General features: G+C 39.0%; 1 protein-coding gene across 3 annotated transcripts; it reads right to left on the reverse strand.

Annotated features, from left to right (window-relative positions):
• Positions 1-4410: 4410 nt before the first annotated feature.
• ubxn4 (UBX domain protein 4) lies at positions 4411-27891 on the reverse strand. 3 transcript variants are annotated; one of them, XM_023298790.3, is made up of 13 exons: positions 27741-27891; positions 26974-27076; positions 25061-25089; positions 23268-23386; positions 22331-22502; positions 18423-18549; positions 17173-17227; positions 14660-14824; positions 14052-14179; positions 12070-12172; positions 10168-10299; positions 9618-9829; positions 4411-5293 (listed from the first exon to the last, which is right to left on the reverse strand). In XM_023298790.3, the coding sequence occupies exons 1-13, from the start codon at positions 27820-27822 to the stop codon at positions 5155-5157; spliced, it is 1566 nt and encodes a 521-aa protein (XP_023154558.2). In that variant the 5' UTR covers positions 27823-27891; the 3' UTR covers positions 4411-5154. The 3 variants fall into 3 exon arrangements, with proteins under 3 accessions (XP_023154558.2, XP_023154549.2, XP_035799125.2); XM_023298781.3 differs by having other exon boundaries at positions 9618-9832; XM_035943232.2 differs by lacking the exon at positions 4411-5293 and adding an exon at positions 8693-9208 and having other exon boundaries at positions 9618-9832.

The raw sequence follows: 27891 nt of genomic DNA on the forward strand, positions 1-27891 counted from the left end.
ATGGAGTGCAGTTAACTTCTTTAGCCAGTGGATGTGGATCATGTTAGGGCCTCGTGCTGTCCAGCTCTTCATTCTTGACACTTTTTCTTGGATCTCTGCCAAGGAACAGGTGGGAAGCAGATGAAGAACAATGAAATAAGGTAAGTGGTCGTATTTCCTGAAGAAACAAATTTATGTCTGTAACATTTCTAAACACAGGACAGTCGAGCCTAATAATAGTTACAGTTCTTTAACTTAAGTGTAAAACTTCACTGGCTTATCACGGGAGCTATTTGGTGACATTTAGTCAGATAGATTAGCTACTAAAGGACATCACACACTCAAGCACAACCAGCAAACTAGGAGCTACCAGATTCACACTGAAGAACCAAACGACAAACCTTTAGTTGGTTCGGATTTCCTGCTAAAGGGCTAGCCACTAAGCGTGACCATTACACACACACACACACACACACACACACACACACACACACACACACACACACACACACACACACACACACACACACACACATATATATATACACACGTGGACAAAATATTCTAACCCTTTTCACAGGCTCATTAAATCCCTTCACATCATAATAAATTCTATGTCAGTTTTCCCTTTGTTAGAACTCTTCTCCATAATTAAAGTGTTAATGTAAAATAATGATAGTGGCTACAAAATAAGAGAAGCAGTAGCAGTAAGTGCACCACTTCGTGTGTATCCACTCTTTACAACATAATTAAAGAAAAGTAGCTGTGAAAATCTATGGGTGTGCCTTCCCATAACCCTTTCACACTTCCCCAACAAAAACAAAACAAAAACTAAGCCTATAATTGGACCTCGGCAAAAGGCAAGCTGCAGGCTGATCATTGTACACAGAAAACTTCTAACTGAACAATTTCGTAATGCTTTAACAGGGCAACCTGTACAACATTTGATTTAACAAATCAAAATAATGATAGCTGTATTGATAATAGTAGTACAAAAGAAAAAACATACATGTATGTGACATATATAAAAGGGTGTATTCAGTTGGCGGAGGGAGTTTACATGTAAACAGTAACCCACCAACCTGGAATTAAACAGACAGCTTCCAGACCTCGCAGCGTACAATGAGGAGTTGCTGAACTTCTATTCCTTGCTGAATCTCGGGTCAGAAAACTTCTGGGCATCATCTGGTGAGTTGAAAGTGAACACTGCGTCCCTGTACAGACGTGCAGCCAGGCAGGGTACAGCCGATGGAAACGGATGTTCCTCTGTACAAGAAGGGCCAAAGTCGTCTCCACCTGCTGAGGAGACTGAGGTCCTTTGGAGTGTGCAGGACTCTGCTAAGGACATTTTATGACTCTGTGGTAGCGTCTGCTATTTTCTATGCAGTGGTCTGCTGGGGAGCAGGGAGCACTGAAAGGGACAGAAAGAGACTAAACAGACTGGTCAGGAGGGCTGGTTCTGTCCTGGACTGTTCCCTGGACTCCATAGAGGAGGTGGGTGAGAGGAGGATGTTGGCAAAGCTCACATCCATCCTGGACAATCCCTCTCACCCACTGCATGACACTGTGGGGTCTTTAAGCAGCTCCTTCAGCAGCAGACTGAGACATCCACCCTGCAAGAAAGAGCGCTATCGCAGGTCCTTCATTCCATCTGCTATAAGACTTTACAACATCAGCATCACTGGCTGATGTTAACATAAACTGGACTCATATCATTACCACCCCAAACCATAAAATTTGCACAGACATTCTTGCACTGCTACATCTTTGCACTTTTAAACTTTATTTTTATTTTTTCTGTTAAGCCACTTTACCCTCATCTGTCACCCTTGTATATATTGTAAATATTATTACTATTGTTCTTATTCTTATCACTATGTCTACTGTTACATAAGCTGCTGTAACAATGTAAATTTCCCCTGGAGTGGGGAGAAATAAAGAACTTTATCTTATCTTATCTTATCTGGTACAGAGCCGCCTTTATGCCATCAAATACCACCCGTTGTATAGCGAGTGCTGTGCTGAGATCCTGGTAAATCCTTATTACATAGTGTTCCCTTGGTACTTCAGCTCGTGATTCCTGGTACAGCGTAGCGCAGCCTCCTTCTGCTGACATCTGGAGAAGTATGCCAGGGAAGTGCGGGAAGATTTCCTCTGGCCAGGTCTCTGGGTCGGGACCGATGGGCTCTCTCCAATTCAGGTGGTGACAGACATTAAGGCCCATTATCTGCACAAGCACTTCGGACATGAACTTCAGAGTCGCTACCATTCTCACTGCCTTTGGGGATATTTAGAATAAAGGGGTTGGACCTCTGCGAGCAGTTCTCAGGGTCGTCGAGTCGGTCTAAAGCTTGTTTTATGCATTTATCCATTTCCATCTCCTGATGGAAAAAGACTGTTTTCAAGAGTAGCCCTGTACATGACCTGGTTCACTTGCCCTTCACACAATTGCATTTGCCCTGTTCCAGCCAGACTGAAACAACCCCAGATTGTCACTGATCCACCCCAATGTTTTACTGTAGGGGCAAGACAGTCTGGTTTGTAGGCTTCTCCAGGCTTCCTCCTAACCAGTAAGTTGGCTGAAGTGGGCATCAACTGAAAATTGGATTAATCACTGAAAAGAACCTTAGCCCAATCATCAACAGTCCAATCCTCGTGATCCCCAACAAAGAGTAACCTGGCTTTCTTCTGTCTTTTGTTGATGAAGGGCTTCTTCCGTAACCTGTGTGACTTCAGACCAGCTTCAAGAAGTCGGTTTCCAACTGTCCTTGCAGAACAAGTTACATTTCTCGACATTGCCCACTCATTTTTAAGGTCCCTGGAGGTCTGATGACGATTCCGGTCACAGGAACAGATGAGTGCACGGTCATCTCGTGGGATAGAAAGACGTTTCCTGCTGCGACCAGCTAGCAGTAGTACCATGGTAGTACCATGTTCCACTTGTTTTTTCTCAGTGCAATGAATGGCTGTCTTGGAGATTTTCAGTTTTAAAAACAGACATACGGAAGCTCCACAGACTCAACCAGAAGAAGCTGAAACATGAAAGTAAGATTTTTGAAGAGACAATTTTTCTTTAAAAAAAAATAAATAAATAAATAAAAAAAATAAAAAAAAATAGAATAAAATAAATTTGATAACCTTAAGGTCAGATAAGCAATTCAGAACGATTTTAGTTGTTTCTTTTTTTTGTTAAGTCAAATAGGACATAAAGTATTATGTAATCAGCTGCATTTTTTGTCGTGCTCATTGTATTCTTCAGGTAATATACACACATGGACAAAATTGTTGGTACCCCTTGGTTAAGTTTATTTTTAAAAATAATTCTGTTGAACCACGGTTCAAGAGCAATGTCTGATTTTCATTGGTTAATTTTCATAGAATTTTTATTTTTACTTTAGTCAGATTCAAATTATTTCAGTGACCATTGTGGGATTTTCTTTCATTAACCGAGAGGTACCAACAATTTTGTCCTCGTGTGTACCTTTAGTGGTACCAGGCATTAAAGTGAACCAGAAAATCAAGAAAACAAGGGCGGTCTAATAATTTTTTTCCATAACTGTGTGTGTGTATGTATATATATATATATATATATATTCAATTTTTCAATTCAATTTTATTTATATAGCACCAATTAGTCAAATTGTCTCGAGACGCTTTACAGAACCCATATGCCTGACTGCCAGTGCAGCCCCAAGGCGACAGTGTCAAGGAAAACACCCTTTTAACAGGGAAAAAAACCTTGAGCAGAACCCGGCTCTAATGTGGGGGGACCCATCTGCTGCATACTGTAATGCTTGTGTAAACTGCTGCAAAGCAAATCGCCCTTCAAGGGACAAATATTAAAGTTGAGTTGATCTGCCTGCTGGCAAGGCGGGGGTGTTGGTGTGTCTATATGTCTATATATATATATATATATATATATATATATATATATATATATATATATATATATATATATATATATATATATATATATATATATTTTTTTTTTTTTTTTTTCATTAGAAGTAGTCGTGAGATAGTCTGTGAGGTACACATCTGCAGATTTGACATCTGTGAATAGGCTATTTTTCTGAAGTGTAGCTGATGTAGATAGAGATTGTTGCTTGTGTACAGTGTATTTTGTATTTTCCTCTCATTTGTTTCATTCTTTTAATAATCTATCTATCTATATATCTATATCTAATATATATATATATATATATATATATATATATATATATATATATATATATATATATATATATATATATATATATATATATATTCTATCTGCTAGTAAGAAGGTAAGTCTGCAAAAAAACACCTGTTTACAGAGCCAACTTTATGAATCTGAATAAGGAGGACACAGATGCCTACAATCAATAGTTCAGCAGCAATTAGGCAAAGTGTCTTTGGTCTGGTTCACAAACAACTCAGACACAATTAAAGTGATTTCAAAAAACAAGCTGCTTTAATTGTTATTGTTGAATGAGGAGTACTAAAGTAGTCACCCACTATCAAGCTGGTAGAACCGCTTACTACCAAGGTGTGGGTGTGTGTGTGTGCCACCACTTTGGTAGACCTTTGGCAGCTATAGATGCAACGCCCTCTGTCAGCAGCTGCAAGCTGTTTGCTGAAATATTTTACACATCCCAAAGAAAAACATCTTCATTCCACAGATAAGTAATCATCCTGATGAATCACTGGCAAACAGCCAATTTTGTTATCAACATTTCCAAACTGCAGGGACTCCAAAACATGAAGTAAAGCCAGGCTCAGAATACCAGATATTTCGATCAATTTGCTTTTTTCAGAGAATTTTCTGCCAGACACAACAGGTCCTCCAGGTACTTTTAAACCTGCCTAATGTATTTCACAATGATCAGAATCCAAAAAAACGAGGATGTTGATCACAGGATTTTCAGTCCACTGCAATCTGAGCCTGGTGTAGAAGACAGAATCATATTATAATCAACACAAAAAAACACTAAGCTTAAGCCCAAAGGAGGTTCCGTTGATTATTACTGATCTACCCATGCAAGCTAGGTGCAGGGGTGTAGGCTTGGAACACAGCAAGAGAAAAAGAAAACATTAGGTTCAGCTTTAAGTGCAGCAGAAATCTTGAACTGGTCAGACTGAACTAATGTACAACAGGAGAGCGAGACAAAGAGAGAACTGCTGCTGCGGCGTTCACTACATCTGCTGGGTGGAGTTCCCATTCCAGGTGTTGTTGTCATCCTCGCTGTCCTCCTGAGTCCTGAGCCTGCAGATTTTACCATCTTTCTTGAAGTCCTTGGGCCGGTTCTCCAATGTGTGCTTGGAGAGAGTTTCTCTGAGCAGAGACAGATGAAAAATAGTAGGACAGAGCAAGTGAATTACTACATATCAATACTAGAAAAACACTCACAGTGCAGTACTCTGCTAAGGCTGTTCATTCCCTCAAAAACCACTGTATTTTTTTAAATAAATGCAGCATTTGTTTATGAGTTATTGATGATCAGAAATCATGGCAACATAGAATGTGGCCATTTAATATAAATGTACCCACAAAAATAAACACAGACACCAATAAATCTGATTTTTGTTCTCTTATAAAGCATAAGTACAGGAGAGTCAAAGCCACCTAACCGACCACAGCTAACTGGCAAAAATATCGTTCTGAACTTTGCTCTAGCCTTTATGTGCTACTGGGTCACACCAGACCAAGCAGGATCTTGTAAGAACCAGTTGTCCTTTCTAAAGCTATATATTAACATTATAAAAATGTTTTATGCTCTTATTATACACACACAGAAGTATGAAATGGTGTGTATAGAATTTAACAAAATATTAGCATGGTTCTGTTTCTTTCATATGTGTCTCTTGAGCCCCTTTCAGACATGGGATATGGAGCATTGCTATGCTATCTGTTAAAGTGATGGTATTGTGGTCATTCAGATATAGGTGACTTTTCCATTAATGTGCCGCATAGCCAAATGCAGAGATACTCCCACAGTGCTAGACAGAGCCGGGGTATGGCTATTAGTCATTCACACAGCATATCGAGTGATGATACTGCCATATCAAACAAAATCTAAACTAATAACAGCTGACCAAAGTGTCTAACCAACTAACAGCCCAGTTTATTCCTGATTTCTTCAACAGCGGAACTGAAAGCTCAGGACTGAGCTGAGGACAGCCGTGATGTGACAAGGCATTAAGCTACAGCTGATAAAATGTGACTCTGACACCTGTCTGAGGTGTAGAAAGTATACAGTGAGATTTGCCATTAAATCCTAATTTATCCTTTCTCCATTTCAAGGATAATTCATGATTAAAACTAATTAATGAAGTTACATTTGTTGCTCTGTACACAAATGCAGCAGCTCTGTCTCTTTAGAGATATTCGTGGATCCTACCACTGTCAGAGGTTGCAGGTTTGTAATAAACAATGAAGAAATAAAACTAAACAGCTAAAAAATATTAGTGCATCTCCAAAAAATAGAAAATTGTGAAAAGCTTTTTTTTCATAATTTCATTCATAAAGTTAGATTTTCTTATATTTATCACACAAAGTGAAATATTACAAATTTGCTTTCATTTTGATGATAATGGCATATAGCTCTTGGAAAGCAGAAATCCTATATCTGAAATTGCATTATTAATTGAGTACCAAATCTGAAAAAAAAAGGATTTCCAATACAGAAATGTCCTGTGAAAAGCATGTTCATGCTACATACTTTACTCTGGACTTCTAAAAGCTTGGATTCTGTGCATCTCCACTCTTCCTCCAGACTGTAAGACCCAGATTTCCAAATGAAATGCAAAATTCACAACGTCATGAAAACTTTTTTTTTGTCATTTAATTCATAAAGGTAAATTTTCATATATTCTATATAAATTATGTCAAGTGACATTTTTCAAGCTTTTTTGGTTTAATTTTGATGATTGTGGCTTATAGCTCATGAATTCCTGTATATCAAATTATTAGAATATTTCCGAAGATCAATAAAAATAGGATTTACAAAACAGAAATGTCCAACTTCTAAATAAACGTCTGTTCATTTACATAGTCAATACTTGGTTGGGACTTCTTTACTACAAATAACTGGTTCAATGCAGCGTGACATAGAGGTGATCAGCCTGTGGCAGTGAAAAGTAATCAGCATCTTCTGAAGTGCTGTAAAATCTCCAGGTTGACAGTGTATTGATTTTGGACTTGATAAAACACAGCTGACCAACATCAGCAGATGACATGACACCTGAAGTGACACCTATCACAGACTGCAGAAACTACGTATATTCTGGACTTCAAACACTTTGGATTCTGAGCCTTTCTTCCTCCAAAATCTTTGCATTTCATTTGGGAATCAAATGACATTTATTTTCATCTGAAGAAAGGACTTTGGACCACTGAGCAACGGTCCAGTTCTTTTTCTCCTTTACCCAGGTAAGATCTTCTGATGCTGTCACAGCTGCAGGAGTGGTTTGATATGAGGAATACAAGAGTTGTAGCTCCCTTCCTGAAGACGTCTGTGCTTGGTGGGTCTTGCTGCACTGACACCAGCCTTAGTTCTTGTGAAGTTCTCCCAGTTCTTGAATCAGCTTTTCTTGACAATCCTCTCAAGGCTTCGGTCGTCACTGTTGCTTGTGCACCTTTTCCCACCACACTTTTCCATTTCAATCAACTTTTAATTTATATGCTTTGATATAGCACTCTGCCAACAGCCAGCCTTTTCAGCAATGATCTCCTGTGGTAGCAGTCTTTGCTATGATTGTCATTGCGTGTCAAACTCGGAATAAAATATTTTAAAAGATTCTGAGATAATGGAGTTATTTATATATATATATATATATATATATATATATATATATATATATATATATATATACATATACATATACATATACATATATATATATATATATATATATATATTTATTTTTTAAAAATTCTCACTTTCCTAAATAATTGATAGAAAATAACAAATTTTTTCACAAAGTACTATTTTGTTCAGATGCACTAGTAAACTACCATTCTGTGTGTGAGAGCTCGTCTGTCTGATGTGGAGACAAGTAGGTCGACACAGTGTGACTTTCAGTTGAATCCTGACTAACCTGCTCTTCATGCTATCTCTGGGATAACTTACAATTAGAATTTAATGATGATGCCGATGCTGTTGTTCCACTTGCGCAAATACGTGAAAGTCTCTTGGTGGAGGTGCACAGATGGATCCTATTGCTGTCTGATGCTTCAGGTAATAAAAACCTCACAGGGAGAAGTTCTAAATAACTGGAAGGAGCACGCTTTAGCCTGTGTTTTGGAGGAAAAACATTAATTACTGGTGATTATTATTAATTTAAGCTGTTAGTACCTGTTTTCATCACAGTAAAGTTTTATCATTATGGAAATTTCACATCTAGTAGATTTTAAGTTGGAGAGGAAAAGACTGCGAGAAAGGTGTGTTGTAATTTTGGGACACACACTGTATTCAATACTCTTTTGGATGAATGCTGGTGTTGTAAAGTTTTCCACTTTTTGTCATTACTTATAAACAATTTTTTTGGTGGATTATGTTAGCAAAAACAACAACATAGAAACTGCAGAAATTGTTAACAAAGCGACCCTTTGAACTTGAAATGATGAATGTTGAGTTGTTTCCAAGTGTATGTAACATTCATACATAATATGTATCTAAATATATGGTCGGTTATAAAAAAAAACCCGAATCCACTGGTAACCCCGGGATAATTTGCAATGTATAGTTGAACTTTATTTAGAAAACAGCCCACATTTTGTTGACAAGAATGAAAGATGTATTAGGTTTGTACAGTTTAGAAAAGTAACACTGGACAGGTGTCATCAGGAGAGTCTGACATTTCTTTTGGTGTAGGATTTATTTCTGGCAGGTGAGAATCATCAAATCTCAGTATCTCAGAAAGTTTTATCAAATCTTTACATTTATTCACCTTTTCAGGTCAGTCGTTTACACCAATCAAGCAAACATTATGATCACTGACAGGTGAAGTGAATAACGCTGATTATCTCTTCATCATGGCAGCTGTTAGCGGGTTGGATATATCAGGCAGCAAGTGAACATTTTGTCCTCAAAGTTGACAAGGGCCAAATTGTGATCTCCAAATTTCCGGCTCTTCTGCAGTGGTCAGTATCTATCAAAGGACGGTCCTAGGATGGAACAGTGGTGAACCAGCAACAGGATCATGGGCGGCCAAGGCTCATTGATGCATGTGGGAAGCAAAGGCTGTTCTGTGTGGGCCGACCCAACAGACGATTATCCCATTAAATACAAAATTGTAACTTTTAAATTTTAAACTCCCACATACAGAGATCATTGTGTTGGTGGGGGACTGTGCTCTACTGGTTCCTTTCAAGTTAAACTATGATGTTTAGTTTTTGTTCATCCTTGTGGTAAATATTAAGATCAGACAAAACCATTCAAATTTCACACTTAATCTGGTGTTTCAATACACAGTTGTGGGTCAGTGTAGCCTGATTCTTACTCTCTCTTGGACTCCATGTGAGTAAATCTTTACAACCTGTTTGCTCATCTGGCGGCAGATAAGCTAAAGTTAAGTTCTGCTTTGACTTATAAAGAGATTATAACTACTGTTTGAAAGTATTTCGATCTGAAATGGAGCAAAGGACTGTCCCTTACCTTTTTGCTTTGTTGGAGGCTGATGCTGAGTTGGTGTAGGGGTTAGACTGCTGAGTGGAACCTCTGGATGCTGCTACCGAAGGAGGAGGGGTTGCAAACAGGAAGGAGCTGAGGAATCTCCACACAGCCAGCAACGGATACAGGAGTGTGCCCAGAACTGCCCAAAGACCACCCCCAGAGGACTGGGCCACTGTGTTAGCAGGCCTGCCTGACTGCTGAGAGGGAGGAGATCCACATAACACTGACAAAAGTGGCACGTTTAAAGACCAGCTTGTAGAGACATGTAAACATTAGTTTCCTCTTGCATTCTTATGCTGTGGGTCAAGTGATGTGATTAGGACATGACTAAAGTGATTTTTCCCCACTAATGATTTTATGCTTATTTACAAGTGCTTCTCTTATTGATGTAAAACTGAAACATGGTACATTCATGTTGTATCCATTCTATATTTCAAATTAAAAACAAAAAACTCTGCAAGCATTTGAGATCTGGACCTTAAGTAAAACCTTGGCTGAGTGACATGTGACAACTGGATTGTGGTCTACTCACAGGCAGAAGCACGATGGAAGCGCTTGGAGCCAGTTCCAGTTCCAGCAGGGTCTTGTTTAGGTCTTCACTGGTGAACTCCCGCCGAGGGAACATGGTTGCAAGGGAGAAGTTACCATAGCGGTTTCCCACTTCCTGGGACAGGACCACCACAAAACATTTTATACTTACTGTGCATAAGATAATATAGCACTATGGGGTAAACTTCTATACACCACCACATCTGTTCATTGATTAGAATTGTCAGGAAGTCAGTCTTCTGAGATTCTGCAGCACCTAAAATCAAAACTGCCAAGCCTGTCAACTTCTGCATTAATGCCAAACGAATAGTTTCTCTGTTTATCCAAAACAAAACTGGTAGTCTTCATAATAATGACAACTGGATATTGGTCCAATGGAATTTAGTAGGTAAGAGCATCTCTGAATGTTCACACAACAACAACTAATGCATCGATTAAAAGAAATAAATTTTTCTGCAATAATCTTCAGTAAACAACAGAAATGAGACCATTCCTGTGCAACATTACATAAATGTCAAGTGATTCAAAACTGTCACTGTACATTAACCGCATTACTTCTAATCTGCACAGTATAATATTTACTCATGGGAAGCTAAAAACTAACAGTTTATCTTTACTGTATTAAAAATACAGGCCCTACTGTAGGAACTTAAGGCAACAAAAGTCCTTTCACCTTTCAGTACTGAGATTCAAATTGTAATTTTCTTCAAATACTTCATATGTGCAACTTTATTTTTAATGACAGAATCAACCCTCCTTAGCACTGATCACACCACTGTCATATAGATTTCTGGACAGATGCTCTTCCATTCTTCAGATACTCTTTTTTCAACTACTATTTTCTGGAAGGGTTGCGCTGCTCTACATTTTGTTTAAAATGATCCCAAAGGTGTTTGGCTGGATTCTATCCAGGTGACATGCTTGTCTGGGTCATAGATTCCACTCTTTTTCTTCTTTAGAAACTCGTGTGTGATGCTGTCAGTGTGCTTTGGGTAGTTGTCATGCTAAATATTCCTCTACTGCCAAGCTTCTGGAGTCTGAGAGTCCTCTTGACAGTTTGCATTTTGGTTTAAACACAGGTGTTCATAATCATCTATAAATGCCATCTTCCCAGCACCTTTTCCATCTTTGTGAAGTCTCACTCTTTACCATGAGAAGCAATCATGCATAAATATAGATAAGACAATGCCCACTGGTCACAACTTGGAAATGACAAGTGGACTCAATTTGGTTTCAGTGATCACAAGTTTTCTAACTTTTGTCAGCGATCACAGGTGTGTTCACTTTTGTTGCACTGAATTTCTACTTGGGCTCTGAATTTTCAATGTAGTCTTTGTTCTTCTGAGTGATCAAAAATAAATACTATACAAACACCCTACTGTTCAACTTAGAAACAATGCAGTTATTAAGGTGATACAGTCGTGACACTTCAGCGATATGGCACAGGGGTGTACTCACTGCTGCTGTATACTATACATTTTTTCACAGAAACTTGTTTGTGACTATTAAAACTTCATCATGTTTGTTTAAAGTTGCAGCCCTGTACCTCACCAATGATTTTTGCATGTCTTTTGAGGGAGCTGATACTAAAGTCTTAATGACCCTGTTTAAGGATCTTAGTATAAATAAATAATCTTGTAAATTCACTTACGATTAATAAGTCCTGTTACTACAATTCAAAGCTCTTTTTTTCCTAGATATGCCTGCTAAAATCTGCTTTTCTTCCATTCTAGGAACTACATGTGTGGTTGTGTGTCTGTGTTTGTCTTTATGTTAATGTACATATTCCAATGCAGCTGCCATGGCCACAAGTTATGATTTTAAAATGGCAAACATATCAAGAATGACAACATCAACTGTATGGAAGTGCATGAGTCAGATATACCTGAACAGCAAATTGCCGAGCCTCATGCAGTTTGCTCTGAGAGGGGAACTGGTTGGTAAGGGACGAACCGTCTGGGAGGCGGAACTGTATCCTTGCTATGGTACTGGATACATGCACACAGGTGGAAAAGCAGCAAGTTAAAATTCATCAACTTTCACAGAAGCAGTAGTTGGCTTTGTGTACTGAATCCTCTATACTGTAAATCATCTTTAGTTAGGCTTTAGTCAGGCCTTTAATTCTTATCTGTCGTAGTTTTTGGTGATTGTCAGCCTAGATCAGGGGTGTCAAATTCATTTTCATCCCAGGCCACTTTCAGCATTTCCAACTTCAACTTATATTTGAGCTTCTTTCAGTATCACTGCAACCGTAACTGTTCCCATGCTTTTTGTATTTACACTTGTTTGTGTCTTTATGTGACAGATTAAAGCAGTGTTTCTCAACTGGTGGGTCGCGATCCAAAAGTGGGTCGCGGGGCCGTTTTTGGTGGGTCGCGAGCCTTTTTCTAAAAAGAGAGAAAAATAAAGATAATCCAATTTAGTGGCGAGTCATTGTAGTTCCCCTCCGCACCCGCAGGGGGTCGTCGTGTCAGCAGCGACCGGTGAGGACACTCGTATTACTGTAGAAGAAACTGCATGTTTTCATAGCAACAGCAGCATGGCTAAACGCAAGTACGACAGCGAGTACATTAAATATGGATTTTCCTACATCGAAGACAAAGGAGTCCAAAAGCACGCATCTGAATAAACTTTTCGAGCGGTTTAGCGACTACTTTCCCGATAAACAACCCGAGGACGACTGGGTGCGCGACCCGTTTGGAATAAACATGGAAAGCATCACGTTGCCTAGCAGCGATGAATGTCAGCTGGTGGAGCTATCATGTGACCGCACTCTCAGAAAGAAATTCACAGAGGTAAGCCTTTCCCAGTTCTGGTGCAACGATGTAATGAGAGAGTATCCCTCCATTGCTAGTCGAGCTGTAAAAATCCTCCGACCATTCAGCACCACATACCTCTGTGAATGTGGCTTCTCAGCTCTTGTTCAGCTGAAAACAAAATACCCAAATAAACTGAACATTGAGCATGACCTCAGAGTTGCTTTATCATGCATACAGCCAGATTTTGAGACTCTTGTAAAGGCCAAAAAGCATCCTCAGCTAAGCCATTAGAACTTCATGTAGTTCTGCAGTACTTTTATTGTGACTTGTGACTTTTGTTTATTTGTAAGTGCTTAAAAACACACTTTTCTTTCAATATTGCACACTATTTTTTTCCCCAAATATTGGCTTTCAAATATAGTTAAGCCCTTTGAAAAATGTTTTATTGTGTTTACATTTTGAGATTGATCAGAACATTAAGCATTTCTTCACTTTAATAATTTGTTGAATGCACTTCATCAGTTTTCATGTTTTGGACTCTTTTGCACATATTTCTATACATAGTTTCTCCAGCTACAACAGCAATGTTGCAGACTTGTGCAGTATTATGAGAAGCTACTGGTTTTGTTGAATTGCACTTTTTTTGTAGAAAAAAAAATGCACTTTTATATATCCTGAGAACTACTTGAGGCTATTGTTCTACTTGTTTCAAAGTCCTCAGTACTTGAATTAGTATTGCTGCTTGATTTTGAGTTGTTGTGAAGTACTTGAGTTCAGTTTTAAAAGTTTTGTCTTCGAACGCTCAATCAATAAATTGTTGATTTTTGGAGAAATATTGTTTGGGTCACGACTTGTCATTTCAGTTTTATGGTGGGTCCCAGGCCCAGACCAGTTGAGAACTACTGGATTAAAGTATCTGGTAAAAAAGGCATGAACAGAGTTGTTTTTTTTATAGTGCCACTTTGATATGCATACTTTATAAATATGATTGCTTTGGGCAAGATTTTCAATTCAAAACAATTGACTGTAGATTTTTTCCTGCAGGGGAGCATTGTAAGCATATACAGTCTGCGTACATATCACTGCTTAAGCTCCATGTTCCATTTACCTCCTCTCCCTTACTAATGCCTCCTTCCTGGCCTCCTGTTCTGCCTGTCTGGCCTGCAATATGGCCTGCTTGGCAGCCTTTTCATCCTCCTGGGTTTTGGCATAGCGAGCTGCTCTATCAGCTCGATCCTGCAGGACAGAGGGGACAAGACAGAGAAGCGATAGGATTCTTGTTAATATAACAAATGGAATAACCCCACAGTGAATAACATGTCTGCATTTCTTCAAACTGATGTGTCATTTCAAGGTTAGAGTTGGTAGCTTCATATGAAACTACTAATACAAACATTTTTGTCTTGAAATAGCTCAAAATCATATTTTAGATTTTGGCACTGAAACACAGGAGTTTTAGCATCAAACTGTATTTCTGATACCTTAATTTGCTGAAAATGTGGCAAATTATCAAATAAATGTGTTTTTAAATATCTGGTGGTAGACACAAAGACTAATGCTGAATATACATGGAATTTCCTTGGAAAGCATTCTCACTTCATATTTAGAACAGATTGTGTCCTCGTAATGACTGGAGGACTTTTAAGATAAAATGCCAGTATGGACAACCACATGTCACTCCTGAATTTAAGTGAGACGAGAGAAAGAAAAGGTTACCATTGCAATCTGCTGTTTGACTCGCTCCCTGGCAGCCTTCTCCTCTGCCTTCTCTCTATTCCTTTCTTCAAGGAGTCGCTTGGTCTTGTCCTCTTCCTGTTTCCTCTTAAAGTCCTGCATGTCCTTACCCATCTTTCGCCGTTCCATTTCCTTTTTGATTTCATTCTGAATCAAAAACAAAACACGATTTTATAGATTTTACAGTTGAATATTCCAACACTACCACACCCAAAGAAGTACCATCATTTTGTTAACAGGAATGGAATTTATCAGTCCTGTCACCTCCCTTTCACATCCTCGTTGGCTCCGACCACCTTCTTCAAGTTCACGGAGGGGGAATATGTTCATAGAAGAAAGGGTAAGGATACTAACATACTTAAGGTCTTTTCTGACCTGGGAACCATGAGCTAGCTGCCTAATCAGTCTGTTAATGTGCTGGCATTCTGTTATTCAGACAGAAGTTACAATACTGTTCCCAAGGGCTTCATTCAGACATACTCACCACAGTGTCAGAGACAGCCACGGAACATGCATGATATTTGTCATAAATGTGAGATTGGAAAGTGTACAATAAAGCACTAATTAACAAAAAAATAACTCTAAACCAACAAAATTAAACAAACTATTACGAACTGTGATGGTGTGCATGACAGCTCACCTGTCTGAAGTGAAGAAAACTACACAATGTGAGATGCAATTTCTGATTAATCCTGTCTCCATGTCAGGGTAAACTTTGAATTTTAAGTAATGAATGACAGTAATGTTTTGGTTTGTCTGCATAAATGCGCACAACTCTTTCTTTGGACATATTCATATGTATCATGATGCTATGTGATGCTGCAGCTATTTAATAAATTCAGGAGAGATTCTTGTTAACGTTTTTAAGTTTTCATGTCATGTACATTTCACTTTGAAGCAGATGTTAATCACTGAAAAATGTGTTTAGGATTCTGGCACACAAACTTTGTCTTTTTCACTCTATGCGATGCTTTTGAAAGGTGAAAAAGTCTTCCCCGAATCACTACCCAAATTGCAATAAGTCGTGCAGTTTAGACTTGTGCCATGTTAAAGAATAGACAGAAATGTTTTTCAGTCCAACCTTTCTCAGTCATGATTTTTACAGAACAGCGAGCTGGGTGCTCTTTCAGAAATCACATATTCAAATGCCGTCAGAATCACGGAAAGAAGTGCAAGTGTGAAAGGACTACAGACAAGAAACTGATTCTTGTCTCATCAAAGCAGAAAGTCAGTACTCACAGGGCACCGGTGATACAAAACAAAATCATGCAACTAAGAATCGTTCCTGGTAAGCCTAAGCCTTGTCAAACTCTGCATGCTCTAAATACCAACACAAACTTGTCACAATGGGCTCATCTGGGCACCATGGTGGTTAGAGCGAGCACCCGATCAATCTGTTTGAGCAATTTCCCTTTGGGGATAAATAAAATATTTCTGATTCTGAGCTCATAACACTTTAGATGGTGCTGTACCATTTTGCCCTGCAGCTGCCTCAGATGGATGAGCTGAGACAACACCACAGTGATAGATGGGAGGAGAGTGTCTGGGTGAGATCTCTGCAAAATTTTGCAGTGGTAATTCTAACTGATCTCCACCTGTCTAGAGTTGTCCCACTCAAGGATAAGGTAAGTATCTCCCCACATATAACCACATAGATCTAGCATGCTTTGCCCAGCTTGCACAGATCTCTTTTAGAGCCCAAAAAAGCTCAAAGTTTTCCCGGTTCTTTGGCAGGTTTATCTCAACAGTCTGGTCCCTCTGTCTGCTTTGTGTCTTTACAACCCTGAAGCTGATGATTCCGATGTGCTACAGAAGAACCTATCAAAACAGCAACTGAAGCTGCTAAGATGGTTTCAACCATTTCACAGCTGCTGAGATGCTTCCTATGAGTCGTCCATATGTTAAGGTCCCCTGTTGGACGCATTATTCTTCAGTCAGACCTATAGACCATTCCAGATGATTTTTAGGCTGAACGAGAAAGTCAGGACATGGTATCCATTAAACATTGCTCTAGTTGGCTCTCATCAAACAGTAAGCACAGGGGTGCATAACTGAAGCTGAATCTCTCTTTTCAGGCCAAGATCATAACTTCCTCGTTCATTTTTTTTTACTTGTTCTTGTGAAGCAAGGAAGAGAAACCCATTTATACGTATGTGATGCTGTGTAAATCACAAAGAAAGCCTTGAGATGTGCAGTCGGCTGTTTGCTATGGCACAAAAGCTCAGGGGCACCTCTGTCAATTCAGTAGCTTACTCACTGCATTACAGTGAAATATCTGGTAGTTATCTGACTATATCCTACCATCCTATGCATTACATCAGACAGGTATCCCACTCACTACTGTGGATTAAATAAAAAGGTGGATGGCTATTACTGGCATCAAGGGGTGAAGGGCATCAGCTTGCCTATTTTTATATTTATAAGGCCTTGCTGTCTCTGTGATCTATGGCAAACACAGACTTGTATTTAGTTCCCAAAAAGTCTTGTTTCCTTACCTCTTCTTCTCCTCTCTTCCTTTGCTCTCGTCTCTCCTCCAGTTTCTTGGTTAATCTGACAGGGCAATGTAATAATACAAAACAATTACTCTGAGAATTATGAAGGCTTTTTAATTTGCCTGTATTTTATAAATTTATCTACATGTTTTAACTTGGGAATTTGTGTTTTATTTGTCCAAATTTTAATTCAACAAGTCTCTGGCTAAATGCCATTGGGAGGATCTAGATATTCACAGTACACTGGGATGGCACCTCTTCTTCATACCTTAAATACTTTCCCAATATTGCATAAGCTATATAAGATTCATTAACTTAATTGTGTTGAAGTTGGATGGAAGAAAGTTTAATTTTCTTGCATCAATCTAATATTAGTAACCTACAATTGCAAACACATTTTTTGCAAACCTCACCAATAAATAATAAAAAAATAAATAAATCAGGGTATTTGTGGGTGTACTGTTGATGACTCAAGGAAGTGCAGTGTTGAGTGTAAGGTTGTTGAATTAGTGGTTCTCAAGGAACATAAAAAGATAAACATCATCTAGCAGTGTGGTAAGACTAAAGTGACTCAGCAACATAATGAAGTCAGCAAATACAGCAGCATGTTGTGAAATGGCTAGGCACAGTCAAAGCATGGATTCTTCAAGAGAACAAACTGCAGGTAAAAGAATAACTTGCCTATGTTTATCCAAAATGTGGGAACATTTTCGGAAAAGATCCAACCATCTGGTACTCATTAAGTACTGCAAATTGAAATGATTGACCACTCCAGTACAATTTCTGCACAAGTATTTGAAGAGAAGGCATGCTGGAGTCCTGTTAATATGGGCAGAAATTTGTGCCAGCAGAAACTGAATGTAGATAATTTATTATTGAATTTGTACACAGAGGTTTATAGAGAGTTCCTTTTCACATCATCGCTTAGTTTTTATCTTGACATGCAGCATACATGGGGGGGCCATATATACACAATTATATGTCCACTAAATTTAGTTTTTCACAGAAGGACTCCACCTAGTTCTGCACATATTTCAAGTGGAATTCATTTTAGAAGTGAATTTATTTGGGACACTGTAACAGCAGAGAATGTTCAGGACTGCTCAGAAATATCTTTAGTTCTTCTGCCAATGAATAGTTTGTTTCCTGCCATCTCACTTGAACAGAGATTATGTTTTAAGTGCTGACAATACAACTCAAAGCAAAATTTCTGTGGAGATTGACCTGAGCTGGACGTGTATGTGTGCTCCTACCTTTCTACCTTAGCGTCAAGGTTTTCTTCGCTCTCAGAACACTGAGCAGCATGGTCGGAAGATGCAGTCTCTGCAACAGACTCTGTGGCTAAAAAGCTGTCCTTATCCGCTGCACTAGAGAGGGATGCTATGTAGAACAAGAACACAAAAGGAACCAGAGAGTTAAGTTGCTACTTGACGCCTATAAATAGTATAACCTCACTGATTTCACTGAGGATTGCTGGCTCCCATTTCATGAAAAGTTAAAATTGTTCTAGTTAGAGGTGCTCTGTGATTGTAATCCAAAACGTTGTTAAATTTAGTCATTGTCACCTCATGGTGCACTAGCTGTCCATTGTGTGCACACATTGAAAAGAAACACAGAGTTCATACACATCCCTGGTAATGTTAATGAGCAACATGCTTGACAGGTGGGTGACACTTAGAGGGCTACATAGACATTGCCATAAAAACGTATCTGCCCGCTACAGAAAGCTTATATTTTTGCATATTTATCACACTTCAATGTTCCAGATCACCAAACTAATTTTAACGTAAGACAAAGATAACCCAAGAAAACAAAAAATGCAGTTTTTAAATGAATATTTCATTTATTGAAGGAAAAATGTTGTCCAGTCCACATTGTCCTTTGTGGAAAAGTAATTGCAACCTTAGCTACCAATTTACTAAAAGACCTAATTCATTTGGCAGTTGGATTCTGTTTCATCAGCTACAGCCATGTATGATTACTGCCAGGCTTGTTAAATCTAAACATCACTAAATAGAACATGTCTGACATTGTGAAGTAGCTAAACGGTCTCAAAAGCAGTACATGTTGCCCCATTCGAAAGAGATTCAAGAACCAATGTGAAACCAAGTCACTGACACGTCAGTCTGGAAAGGGCTACAAAACCATTGTTAAAATTCTGGGACTCTAGAGAACCACAGTGAGAGACATTATCCACAAATGGAGAAACATGGAACAGTGGTGAACCTTCCCAGGAGTGGCCGGCCTACCAACATTTCTCCAAGAGCGTGTCAACATGTACATCTAACAAAAGAACCCAGATAAATGTCAAAAGAACTGCAGACTGGCCCCAGTTAAGGTTCATCTACATGATTCCACAATAAAGAAGACACTGGCTGAAAATGGCACCCATAGGAGACTTGCAAGGGGTAAACCACTACTGACCAAAGAGAACAGGTTGAAGTGTTTTTAACTGATCAAAAAGGAATTCCACTTTAAAGGGATTTAGATAGATTTTTGCAGATAGAGATTTGATAGGTGGTCCCTTTCCAGATGACATTGTGCAGAGCACATTTTGATGTGGTTCTCACTTTCAAAACATCCAATTCCTTTTCAGATCTGTAGCCCTGGTAAAGAGGATGAGGGTGAGCCATTTATGAGAAACTTGGTTGCTACACATCTTGGTGACTTTGAAAGAAGGTGTTAACTTTGATGGTCTTTGGAGGTACGAATTTCCAGGACCACCTCTGGAGGGCACAAACGTCCCACTATTCTAAAAACTAGTTTGTGTTTTACATTTGAAAGAGCTTTCGGTCATCTATATGGTAACTTGCTCGGCTGAAAGATCTGAATATGGTCTGAAATGTTGTCAGGTGTTAAGCCTTGTGCGAGAATGTGTAGATCATAAGGCATCTAGGCTTGAGATTTGTCAGTGTGAGGGTCCCACATTGAAGAGGAGGGTAGGGAAGCAGTCTCTGTTTTAAGTCAACCATGCTTTGTTCTTTGCATGTCCAGTGTAAATTTTACAGTCAAATTGTGTGTCAGGTAACACTGAACCATTTGTCCACAGGTATTCTGACAACATTCTAGTTTCCTGAGATAGGTTGTTGTAATAGTAGCTATAATAGCAGAAAAGTTTGGAGTTCTGCAGGTGGTGTTCTGCCTTTGGGAAACAGTCCTGTCACCTGGTCAGGTAGCTTAGTACTTGTTCTCCCGCCTTGGCAATCCACATCCATAAATTTGCCAGGTGATAGCCCAGGTGATATGTGAAACAATATTTGCAATTTCATAGAAGCACAAACATTTCTGAAAACTTTCAGAAATGTAATTATTGTAAAACACCTGTTGGCCACTATGCCACAGATTTTAATTTCCACCCTAACAGCTTCTTTATTTCACATCATATCCCCTTAACAAGGCTCCAGAGTGTGACCACAAATAGTTGTGTATGCAACCTTTTTTTTGACAGTGTGCAAATGGTCACACTTGTGCGAGTGTAGGATGATCATAAGGCTGATTTAGTGCCTCTCTGCTATGCATGAGCAGCTGCTGTACTAGCAATTATGGCTGAAAGCAGTACTTTTTCTTTCTCATTGGCTCAGGCAATTTCTCCCAGTCTGTCCATTTCACTGTTATCATATTCCAAAAATGTAACTATGTATAGACCCTTATTTTAAGAACAGGGGGGAACCCAATTCAGATACACCTGATGACAAGAGTGCCTGTGCAGGCAGGGAAAGTTTGACTGACCGTTAAGAAAAAAAAGTATCCCACAACACTGATGGTCAAGGACTACAATAATACCATGTACAACATCACTAATTGTCCAGGTATATAGTTAGAGGTGAATTCAGAGAGAAGGAAAAACGAGAAGGAAATCACAGTATCTTAGAATTTAGGATATTTTTAAAATGTGTTCATGCAAAATACATAATTTAGTTATGGTGCAAAGGAAAATGCCCCCGATGGCCACTTGAAAGTGTTTTTGCAATGGCTGCATGTTAATTTGCCCAGCCATGACAAATTTGTGCACAGTGAAACTAGCTAACTGGTTGGTACCTAAATCAAGGCAGTCCATTCTATTGTGAACAATGAGCTAAGACAGAAAAAGCAGAAAGAGTTGACTCAGTTCAAAGATGAGACCAACCAGGCTGTAGGAGGTATCAGGGAGAAACTAAAAACTACAAAAGTCAAGAATGTGGAGTAACAAGTTGGCAAATTTGAGGAGTGCAGCCAATCGTGAAGAGAAATAAATGAAACACAGGATTCCAGATAATATTTATATACATTTACAGAACATTTATGGCAGGCTTCCCATAGTGCACTCTGCTGTGTGGATAAATGAAGTAAAAGAAAATGTGTCTCATGAGACCAGACTACCTTCTTCCATTGCTCAATGGTCCATTTCTGATGGTCACATGCTAATTGCAGGCAGCAGACAAGGGTCAACATGGGCACTTCATCTATGCAGCCATATACAGGTCGAGGTGCAATGCACTGTATGCTATGACATCTTTATATGATCGAATTTTCAATTTTAATGGCTTGTACAACTGCAACTGCTCTGTGAAATCAGACTACAGGAGCCAGTCTTCACTCTCCACATCCATTAATGAGTCTTGAGCACTAATTGCCCCTCGTTGGTTCACCAGTTGTCCTTCACTGGACCATAATTACTAGGTGCTCATCACTGCATAGCAGGAACACCCTACAAGATTTGCCATTCTGCAGATCACTGAATGCATCAAACTGCTTACCAGGTATCAGTGGTTCCTGTGTTGTGGCTGATCGGTGTACACAGCAGTATTTAGAAACTTGATTGCAGATACTGTTTGTTTTTTGTTCCTGCACAACTCTGAACTTTCTTTGCTTTTTTCATACCTTCAAATTAGTTACATAAAGTCATTTGATGTACCTGATGTTAGGCTATGCTTAAAATATAAATGAACAGGACTCATTTTTCAAACTTGCAGCACTCTAAATTGTACTCATTTATTTCTCTTTGAGTGCAATGTTTCCCTCCATCTCTTTCTTTTTACATAACTTTAAAATCTGCAAAAAAGACTACAGTGGTTTCATTTCTGTGCTAATTAAGCTAAAAGGAAGTTGAAACAGACCTCAAGTAACAAGAAGCACACAAATTGTATTTGCCAAGTGAATAGTGAGATTCAGGGGAACTCACCTTTCGTTGTTTTTGTCACTGCTGCAGGGGGTGTGGCTACTGCTTCTGACACAGCGGGTATTGTCGGAGCTGAGGCAGGTTCTGTGGCTGTGCTGTCAGGTGGGCTCATCCCTACAGGGCCACTTGCCTCTGGTAACACTGTAGTCCCACCTCCAATCTCCTGAGCGTGCATCTGTCAGGAACCAAAGAGAAATATTATTATCAGAAAGAACACCTTACAGATTCAGTAGCTTTGGTAGCAGTAGTTCATGTGTTAGAGCATGTGTTAAACTCAAGGCCTGTGGGCCAAATCCAGCCCCTCGTAATTTTCACCTGTGATGATCGGTGTACGTTTGTCTGTGCACAACATTACTCATAACAGACAGACGGATTTGGATGAAATTTTCAGGGAAGGTCAGAAATGACACAAGGACCACCTCTTTAGATTGTGATGCTGCTTATAGTCTGGATCCACGGATTTGTTAAAAATTTCTGTACCATTGATAACGGCACGGCATCACTGTAAATATGACAAGTGAACACTACCTCAGCTGCCTGCTGACGATCACATGATTGTGATCCTACTACAAATCGACCACTGCGGACTTATCAGTCGGAAATGATACAAGGAATAAGCAGCTTTGGCAGAGTACTGCGCTCTGAGTGCTTTTCTTGTTTTTAATGTGTTAGCTGCAGAAGTTGTTTACTTCCAAAGTGAACAGAATGTGTCATTTGCCAATGGATGCCTCAATTTCTTTATTCACTTGTACATATAAACCAGATGATTTTACAATGTTGCTGAGTAGCAGTGGTAGTAGTGGTTGTCATCAAAACAACAAAATTATATTACACTATATTTTAGTCATATGTAATAACTATACTGGAAATGTGGTTGCTGGCTAGTGGCTTGAGTTACCTGTAAATTAGACTATATACAATCCAACTTTTGTACCTGTACCTGATTAACTCTGTTGATTCTCTTCGTCAGCTCTTCAGCTGGCACGCTTCCAGCGATGACCTCCAGAGGAATCCCATTCTCTCCGATAAAGAAGCTAGATGGTATGCACACCACTGGATCTTCAAACATGGGAGTTGAGGAACAATGTCCCAGCAAGTGGCATTTTGCAGTACTGAGTATTTACATAAATATCATCATTTGCACCCTTAGCTGATTAAATACCTACAAAAAAGATTAAACTGCCCTGAGTTGGAGGGGGAAAAAAAAAAATCTGAGAAGTTTTTTTTTTTTTTAATGTATGGAGTCACTCAACTCTACAGCAACTTATCAATAGCCAAGAGCGGTGGACCTGTATTCAGATAACAGTTTTTAATTTTTATCAAGTGATACTGTTGGTACAATTAAAACGGGGAACATCACCAGAGGCAGTTAACATCACCTGTCACTGTTTTGATGACAAAACAAAATGAAACCAGTCACTGGGTTTGTTTGCTTCACCAACAGAGTCTGAGGTCTCATCTCTAGCTGTCGTATGCTGATTTCAAGGGGCAAATTCACATGCAATTAAACTTCATTCATATTAAATCAACAATTTATGATTAGCAGATTAAGAGTTTTCAATCCCGGCCTCAAGTGTTGTGATCAAGTAGCTTGTGAAAAACTGTGAGAGAGAAAAATGTGCCGCATTGATTATCTGTAGCTGTTATTTCAGTGCGAGATCAGCATTGCATTTATCAGTATATCATTTTAATCAATTTCCTAAATCTGACTTTCCCCACTGTGCTCATGGGCATCATGCCAGTCACTATGAAGTAACAAAATGTGCTTGTTATATCTTTGCTCTTTTTACTTTTCATATGGCAGCAAAAACACAGTATGATTGACTAACATTTTGGTACAACAGCTAGTGCAGCTAAAACGTCTTGACAGACTAAACTGGGCCAACATTTTCGTACTCCTGGTATATTCGCTGGGTTTTACCTTTCCAAGTGACTGGACTGATTTGCTGCGATTCCTGTCTTGGTTGACACTGACCAGTGACATATTTAGCACAGCACCATATTTTGCACATTTTCAGGTGCAAAACCACTTCCATATAATGGACTCTGCGTTACCTTTCTTGTCAACAAGTTCATTTATATTGTTGTTTTCATCACCAGTTCCACTATTTTTTTTCCTCAATCCCAGAGCTTTCTTTACCTGTAGCTTGAATTGTGTTTTGCAGTAGTGAATGGACATATATTACATGTTATCATGTGTAAAAACTTCACAATGACTTCTTGTCTTTATTTATGCAGTGTAATAGCCTGTTATACCTATCAATGTTGAGAAAAAATGCCCAAATGCTTACCACTAATTCAACCTAAAATTTGCTCGACTACAACTTTATCACAATCCCATTTCAAAGTTGCTTTTCTGCGCTTGTATAACACAGATTGTCATTAATAGTACGTAGTAACAACCCCAAGTATGCATTTAAGGGTTAAGATAAATGTGAGCAAAAAGCTCAATTCGTTGAAGTTGTTGGAATCTTTATTTTTCTCTTGAATAATCTTTGTCGATTTGGTACAAACTGCTGTTGTCGCAGTTTGAAACTAGACAGAAAGACAAGTGTACATTGCTATTACTTAATAATAAAGTAATAATGTATGCAGCAATTCAATAGGCAGTGGCAGCAACTGTTTTCAGCTCTCAAAAATCAATTAGCCATAATTTTACTTAACCTTCTGTAGTAGCCCTACATCACTTGAGCCACGAAGGAATGGACAACATTCAGAACATCAAAAGGATACAGATCTGGGAGAACTGCACACATATGTCGCTGTTGAAAAAGGTGATGCAACATCAGATGGTAAAACAATTTCAAACACATCAAATCAAAAGCAGAGGAAATTCTATATTTCTTCAGTTTGCCTGCACAAGTTCATTTATTGCTGAGGTTAGCCAAATTAAATATCGACATACAACTGTGAACAAACTTTTCCACACACTTGTAAAGACCATGTATATCATGGCAGTCTTGACATTCTAATGACTCCTTTAACTCTTAGTTTTCTATCATGGAATCATTGAACTGCATGTCTTTGTAACAAAAAACTATCATGCATTTTGGGTCTGTCACAGATTTATTATTATAGGGCCTCTGGAATTATGACAAAATCTGCTGTTTCAAAAATGTATATATCGGAACTTGAATGATCAATTTTGGTAATGTAGAGAGCAGTGTTAATCAAACTTTCAAAGTAGCATCGCCTCTTAACTTCTTGTGACTGACTACAATCGACTACAGCTGCTGATTCCTCTGACCTAATGTAAATAGGACTGATTTGATACACTCATCAGACTCAGCCAGAAACACTACAATGGGAAAGTCTGAAGGGCTCAGCAAAGATCTGAAGAATCAAATCATTGACCTAAACAAGTCAGGACAGTCCCCTGGAGCCATTTCAAAATAGATACAGATCCCAAAATCAACTGTGCAAACAACTGTGTGTGAGTCTAAAGTGCATGGTACAGTTGCGTTATTGGCACAATCAAGACGAAAACACAAACTATTATCTGCTGCTGAGAGACAATTGGTCAGGTTGGTCAAGAGTCAACTAAAAAAAAATCACTAAAAAGCAGGTCTGCAATGAATTAGAAGCTGAGTTAGAATTAGAAGCCACCACGTAAGAAGAAAGTTCTTTCTCTAGTAGCAGCACTTTAACATTCCACTGAAGTTTGCTGCTGATCACCTGGACAAAGAAAAAGCCTTCTTGAGAAAAAGTCTGTGGCAAGATGAAACAAAAACTAAGCTATTTAGAAATATGTTTGAAGGAGAGAAGATGAGGCCTTTAACCCCAAGAACACCAAACCAACCATCAAGCATGGTGGTGGTAGTTTGATGCTTTGGGGCTGTTTTGGTGTCAGTGGAACTGGTGCTTGACAGAGGATTATCTCCACATCTTTAGGAAAATCTAAAATCATCAGACAAAAAGCTGGGTCTTGGACACCAACAAAATGAGGACCCCAAACACACATCAAAAGTGGTAACGCAGAGTTGAGAATGATCTCCCAGAAGTCCTGATTTAAAGCTAAAGCTGGTCAAAGATTCAACCAGAAAACTTGCCAGAAGTTGTTGATGGCAACCAAAAGCACTTAGTTTAGGTGGAAGTGGCAATTGGACATATCAACCAAACATTAGCATTTCTGTACACTTTTGACCCAGTAGAGTCCTTCACATTTCCAGAAGACCTATAATAAATCTATGAAAAAACAAAAATGCCTGACTCATGTGATTCAAAGATTCCGTCATAGAAAATTAGGAGTTATAGGAGTCATGAGAAACTCAAAACTACCGCGTTATACCTGATCTTGACAAGTGTATGGAATTTTTTGTTCACAACTGTACATCGTAGTTTTGTTAATATCAGGTTCATAAGCATCACTTAAACCTATTTTTCAAAGACAATGAGGAGAGTAATAGCCGTAAGCAGACAGTACAGTTCATGGTGCACTGTTTTAAATGCTGAAAGTAGCACAAGTGCCAGTAAATGTATCTGACCCCTAACAAAATAATCCACTACTGAAGAAATACAAGCCACTTTTTGTCATTTGTGTTGATAAACCTCCACCATATCACACTGAAGGAAAATGCTGTTATGTAGTTAACTTCCAAATAAAGTACTGAACTGTGTATTGTGCATTTAATGCAACAGACCAATACCTCTTGGCATCAACTTTTATGGCCACGCAACAGTTCCGTGCTGCCTCTGATACTCTGTGATCCTCCCAGCTCGACATCAGCTGCACTGACTGTTCATCATCCCCTGAGGACAGAAACAATCACAGTGTTGAGACATTTACTCACAGTTATATGGAAATAAAGTACACCATCACTGTCACGTACTGTCCAGAAAGCTGCAATAACAGAACGGCTAACAAACACCACCACTGCTAATACTGATGCAATAATGACCCAAGTCAAACTGGTGACGGAAGTCACCTGGTAAAAATGAGTTCCCTCGGCTATCATGTCACATGTAAGCCGACTGTGACCGTCATATCAGATCCCCTGACCTCTTCTGTCATAAGCACGATTCATTTCTTATATCTAAAGTGTAAAATAATCGGCCTGGCCTACAAAGAGCCATTCACGGACGCTAGCGTTAAATTAATCTCTTTAGGCTATTAGGGACAACGGGCACTGTTGTACAAAATATGTCACTTCCTGATCCTATAACGTTGCAATCGAATATTGTTGTGCATCAGATTTGTGTTTCTTCATTTCTGTGCTTTTGCTATCGGTGGGTCACTTTACTCTGATCTGCATGGCGACATTTATTTCTTTGACAGCTGGTTGGCTATGCTAGCTGGCTAATGGCTCTGATGCTACCAAGGCTAGCTGGCGCTCCTGCTTTTTCAGCGTTATCACTTGTTACAAATGCAGTCAAAAGGAAGCAAGACGGCTCATCTTCACACATATACTGTTACCTGTAATGACAACAACAAAGACGAAACTCCGCTGTTTAGCCAAGTTAATGGCCTCAGGAATTGAGCCCTCAAACCAAAGCATCTCGGCGACCTGTGTTACTGCTCCTTGGCTAGTGACGTTGTTGACCAGCTAATGCTGCATTCGCGGTGC

This window comes from Amphiprion ocellaris, chromosome 11 (genome assembly GCF_022539595.1).
Source record: "Amphiprion ocellaris isolate individual 3 ecotype Okinawa chromosome 11, ASM2253959v1, whole genome shotgun sequence".
Lineage (NCBI taxonomy): Eukaryota > Metazoa > Chordata > Actinopteri > Pomacentridae > Amphiprion > Amphiprion ocellaris.